This window comes from Nothoprocta perdicaria, unplaced genomic scaffold (genome assembly GCF_003342845.1).
Source record: "Nothoprocta perdicaria isolate Ctin4 unplaced genomic scaffold, notPer1 scaffold_288, whole genome shotgun sequence".
Classification (NCBI taxonomy): domain Eukaryota; kingdom Metazoa; phylum Chordata; class Aves; order Tinamiformes; family Tinamidae; genus Nothoprocta; species Nothoprocta perdicaria.
Window position 1 is genome coordinate 722,482 of NW_020455519.1, and position 5,546 is coordinate 728,027.

At 57.9% G+C, this 5,546-nt stretch overlaps 1 protein-coding gene across 1 annotated transcript in view; it reads right to left on the bottom strand.

Annotated features, from left to right (window-relative positions):
• Positions 1–213: 213 nt before the first annotated feature.
• ARAP1 (ArfGAP with RhoGAP domain, ankyrin repeat and PH domain 1) overlaps positions 214–5,546 on the bottom strand; it is a 24,416-nt gene continuing 19,083 nt past the window's right edge. Inside the window, exons 26-31 of the mRNA XM_026041569.1 lie at positions 4,673–4,755; positions 2,430–2,480; positions 1,126–1,189; positions 844–999; positions 368–406; positions 214–266 (exon numbers count right to left, since the gene is read on the bottom strand). Coding sequence (XP_025897354.1) covers positions 389–406; positions 844–999; positions 1,126–1,189; positions 2,430–2,480; positions 4,673–4,755 — 372 coding nt within the window. The 3' untranslated portion in view covers positions 214–266; positions 368–388. The remainder of the gene's footprint in view (positions 267–367; positions 407–843; positions 1,000–1,125; positions 1,190–2,429; positions 2,481–4,672; positions 4,756–5,546) is intronic.

The following is a 5,546-nucleotide window of genomic DNA, read 5'->3' on the forward strand; positions in this document are numbered from 1 at the left end:
GTTTTCCCAAAAAAGTTTTAATATTCACAAGAGATGGGGAAGCAGGGCCCGTCCCGCCACCTAATCCGGTCCCACGGACACCGTCGGAGCGATGCAGGGAGGCCAGGCTCCTGGGGCCTGGCCACATCCCGCAGGGTTTGCAACCGGAGGGTGGGCAGGAGGCAGCGCCCCGAGGCGGCTCCCTCCTCTCCGGCCGAATTCCCGAGCGGAAGAAGCGGAGCGGGAAGCGGCCGGTCCCGGGGAGCACTTCCCCGCCTGCGGCAGTCCTGTGGGTGCAAGGGGAGCAAGCAGTGAGCGCGGGGGACAAGGACCACGCGTCACCATCGGAGGAGGGATGGGGATGCTGCAGGGCACCCCGTGCACCCACCTGAAGGGTCAGGCCTCCAGCTCAGACGTTTCGCAGGAGCTGGGATAAGGAGGGATGGGAAAAGCCWCGGTTAGCACCCAGCACCCGCTGTGCTTGGATACAGCGCTGTCGCCACCACCCGGCCCCTTCTCCTGCACCAGCGGASCCAGGAGTGCGCCCTGCTCCTGCTCGCACCCTTGCTCCCATTGGGCATCCCATGGGGATACACCCGGACCCGGCTGTAGCATCGCCCAGCACTGCCGGGGGCACGCGGGCTGCAAAGCGGAGCCTCCGCCACGGTTATAAACCGGGGAGCACCCATGGGTGGCATCACCCGGAGCGACGCTCCCRCCGGTACCCGACAGGTTTATAACGGCAACAAGGACCCGCGGGAGGTCCTTGTGGCTCCAGCGGGGATTCGGGATGCTGCAAGTGGGACACGGCCGCCCTGCAAGATGCCAGCGGCGGCGAGGCCGGCCCCGGCGGCGCTCACTCACGGTCAGCGGGTCAGTAGCGAAAGCGGCCACGCTGTTCCTCATCTCGCTCTCATTGCCGCGCAGCGGGATGAGGGAGATGTTACCCAACCTGGAGTCCTGCGGCGGCCGCGCCGCCCGCGTCCTGGAGCTCTCCGAGGGCCACACGGCCCCGCCGTGCTGCGGGCGACACGGGGACCGTTGTGGCRTGGGGACCGCCGTGGTAGATGCTGCTGCATCCTTCGTGGTGGGATGCCGGGAGCGCTTCCCGCCGGAGCGGGAGCCCTTGGGTGGCCTGGTCCCTACCTGCGCGTGGAGGAAGGTGGCGAACCATTCCCGCAGATCCGCCTGCGTGTCGCAGCACAGGTACCTGTGGGAGGCAGCGCGGCCCCGTGAGCACCACGGGGTGCGTTAGGGATGCGCCGTGGGGTGAGCTATGGGATGAATCGTGGGATGAGCTATGGGATGTGCCGTGGGATGAGCTATGGGATGAGCTATGGGATGAATTGTGGGATGAGCTATGGGATGTACTGCGGGATGCACTGTGGGATGAGCTATGGGATGAATCGTGGGATGAGCTATGGGATGCACTGTGGGATAAGCTATGGGATGCACTGTGGGATGAACTATGAGATGTACTGTGGGATGCACTGTGGGATGCACCATGGGATGAGCTATGGGATGCACTGCGGGATGCTCTGTGGGATGCACTGTGGGATGCACCATGGGATGCGCAATGGAATGCACCATGGGATGAGCTATGGGATGCACCATGCAATGCACCATGCGATGCACCATGGGATGAGCTATGGGATGCACCATGGGATGAGCTATGGGATGCACTGTGGGATGAGTTATGGGATGAATTGTGGGATGAGTTATGGGATAAATTGTGGGATGAGTTATGGGATGTGCTGTGGAATGAGCTATGGGATGTGCCCTTGGATGAGCCCTGAGATGCACTGTGGGATGAGCTATGGGATGCACTGCAGGATGAACCATGGGATACACCATGGGATGAGCAATGGGATGCACTGTGGGATGATCTATGGGATGTGCCGTGGGATGAGCTATGGGATTCACCGTGGGATGAGCTATGGGATGAATCATGGGATGAACTATGGGATGTGCAATGGGATGAGCCCTGAGATGTGTTGTGGGATGAACTATGGGGTGCAGCATGGGATGAGCTATGGGATGAATCATGGGATGAGCCCTGAGATGCACCATGGGATGAGCTATGGGATGCACTGTGGGATGAGCTATGGGATGCGTCATGGGATGAGCTATGGGATGAATCGTGGGATGAGCCCTGAGATGCACCATGGGATGAGCTATGGGATGCACTGTGGGATGCACCATGCGATGCACCATGGGATGAGCCATGGGGTGCACCATGGGACGAGCCATGGGGAGCACTGCAGGATGCACCACGGGAGGACCCAGCATGCACCCCTCACTACCCCTCTGCCTGGAGCCAGGCTCCCCGTTATTTTATCCAGGCACTAGAGAGTTTTGCAGCTCCTGACGGGTTCCTGCTCCAAGGAAAAGCCCGGACAGGAGGGCAATGCACCCCAGACGGCAGCCGTGTTCCCCCCGCCATTTCTTACCACTGCTGCTTCTCGTGCTTCTCGTTTTCATAGAAGACAGTAAAGCCCCAACTGGAAGGAGAGAGGTGAGAAGATGAAGAGCAGCCTCCCCCTCTCTGCTGCCCTTAGCTCCGAGGGCTCCGTGTTAAGTGTCCCAGCAACTGCTCACATCCCAAAAAGCCACCCACATCCCTGAGATGCTCCTACGTCCCTGTGATCCTCCTGCATCCCTGAGATCCTCCTATGTTCCTGTGATCCTCCTACATCCGTGAGATCCTCCTGCATCCATGAGATCTTCCTACATCCCTATAAGCCACCCATGTATCTGAGACATTCCTATGTCCATACAAGCCACCCGCATTCCTGAGATCCTCCAACATCCCTGTGATCCTCCTGCATCCATGAGATCCTCCTACATCTCTGTGATCCTCCTACATCCCTGCAAACCACCCACATACCTGAGACCTTCCTATGTCCATGCAAGCCACCCGCATCCCTGAGATGCTCCTACATCCCTGTGATCCTCCTGCATCCATGAGATCCTCCTGCATCCCTGCAAACCACCTACATGCTTGAGACCTTCCTATGTCCATACAAGCCACCTACATCCCTAAGATCCTCCTACGTCCCTGTGATCCTCCTACAGCCCTGCAAACCACCCACATACCTGAGAGCTTCCTATGTCCATACAAGCCACCTGAGATCCTCCCACATCCTTGAAAACCATCCATATCCCTGTGGTTCTCCCGCATCCCTGCAAGCCACGTGTACCCCTGAGATCAAGGGGCATCCCTGTGATCCTCAACATCCCAAAGAACCACCTGCATCCCTGCAAGCCTCCTGCAACCCCATGCAGCTGGACACCCAGCGTGGTTCCCAGTAGGGCTTCCCCTGGGCTCTTTGCTTCAGAGCAACCAGGTGGGCTCCAAGCTTGGCCCAGGAGCCTGCTTGGTCCCTTGTGATGACCACTGAGGAGAGGAGGCGTTTTAGCTTCATCTCCCTTTAGCTGCGCTTTGCAAAGCTCATCTGTCAGCAAAACAGAGCCGCAGCCACCACGTACATCAGGGGCTTGACAGAGCGGTTCAGGGCCAGTACAGCCCTCAGAAACTGCTCCAATTCCTTCCCATTTTGCACCAGTTTGCAATCCAGCAGGATCCTCCCAGGCACTGCTATCTGAACCGGCCTTTCTGCCTACAGCTTTGGTTTCATGCTCCTGTTCTCCCACCTTCTGCATGGCTGCAATTGTGGCAGGTTTCTGCTGATGGGACATTCTGCAGCATGGTCAAACCACCAGYCCAAGCAGGTCTAGCTCCCCAGCATTCCCGGGAGCTCAGTCCTGCCTAACTCTTATTCCTCCTGCAGCCAGGCTTGCACTTGGGGAACAGTGCCTGCTTCGCACATGCACATGCACATGCATGCACATCTGTGCACACATTCACACGCGTGTGCACGCGCACTTGTACTTTGCAATGCATTCTTCCATGCACACACACTAACTGGTGTGCAGTATTGCATGCACGCATGTGCAGCCTGGAATGCCTGTTTGCATGCAGACACACACACGTGCACATGTGCATGCACACACAAGCATTCTGGAATAACCACTTGCATGCATGCACACTCACACACATGTAGTCAGGATTGTCCACTTGCATGCACATGCACACGGGTGCACACAGGCATGCACCACATGCAATTTGGAACATGCACTTACATGCATTTACACCCACTCACACATGTATGTGCACACAGACTCCTAGGTTCATACCTGCATGCACACACATTCACATGTATGCTTTTGAATGCACACACGGACTTACATGCATGCACACATATGCATGCACACCCCTGCATGCACTCACATGCGAGCACACCCATGCATGCAAACATTTGCCCCCCAATAATTTGTAGCTGTGAAGCAGATGTCCTTGAAGCTTCCCAGGAAGCCTTTGGAGCTCCCCGTGATCACATATATGCTCACACACGTGTGYACACCTGCATGCTCATGAATGCGCCACATTGCAGGGGCTTCCATGCACCCATTCGGATGGTCCACACCACATCTCCTGCCCAGCACTGTCTCCTTCTCCCCTGTCCCCCTTGCACCGGTAGCTATCGCGCCACGAGGCTGCTCTGACATCTGGTGGCAAGCAGCAAGGCTGGCAGCATCCGTGTCCTTGCCACCAGCGCTGTCCCCAGAYTGTCACCATCCCTGTCCCTGCAACAGGCTATGGCAGCTACCCTGCCCCCTGGGTGCTGCTCACCACGTGGGCGGCCGGAGCTTCTTCTTGATGCCAAGGTAGATCTTCAGGTTCTGGATGGACCATTCCTTCTCCGGCTTGTGGCTCTGTAGAGACACAGGGGCCCGGCAAAGTGTCGGGGGGCGGTGGGGCTGCTGGGGCCACTAAGCCCATCGCTGCAGCCCAGGTGCTCAGGGCCACCCACTGCCWGATGTGGGTCAGCCCCATAGGCATGCAAGGGCAGTGCATGCTTGCAAATCAGCTAAGCACAGGGTGCTCACCAGYCCCACAACCGTGCAAGARCAATGCATGCTTGCATGTTTGCAAAGCAGTTGAGCATGGGGCACAAGGCATGGACCTGCCCCATAGCCATGCAAGGACAATGCACACTTGCAAAGCAGTCAAGCATGGGGTACCAAACATGGGACAGCCCCACAGCCATGCAAGAGCAGTGCACATGTGCAAAGCAGTTGAGCATGGGGTGCTGACCAGCCCCACAAACGTGCAAGAGCAATGCATGCTTGCGAAGCAGTTGAGCGTGGGGTGCTGATCAGCCCTACAACCGTGCAAGAGCAATGCATGCTTGCATGCTTGCAAAGCAGCTGAGCATGGGGCACGAGGCATGGACCAGCCCCATAACCATGCAAGGACAATGCACACTTGCAAAGCAGTCAAGTGTGGAGCACCAGGCATGGGACAGTCCCACAGCCGTGCAAGGGCAGTGCACGCTTCCAAAGCAGATGATTGTGGGCCACCAGAAGCTCTCCAGAACCACAGTCATGCAGAGGCAATGCACACTTGCAAAGCAGTTGAGCACGGGGCACCAGGCACGGGACAGCCCCWGGACCATGCAAGGGCAATGCACGCTTGCAAATCAGTTGAGCATGCAGCACCAGGC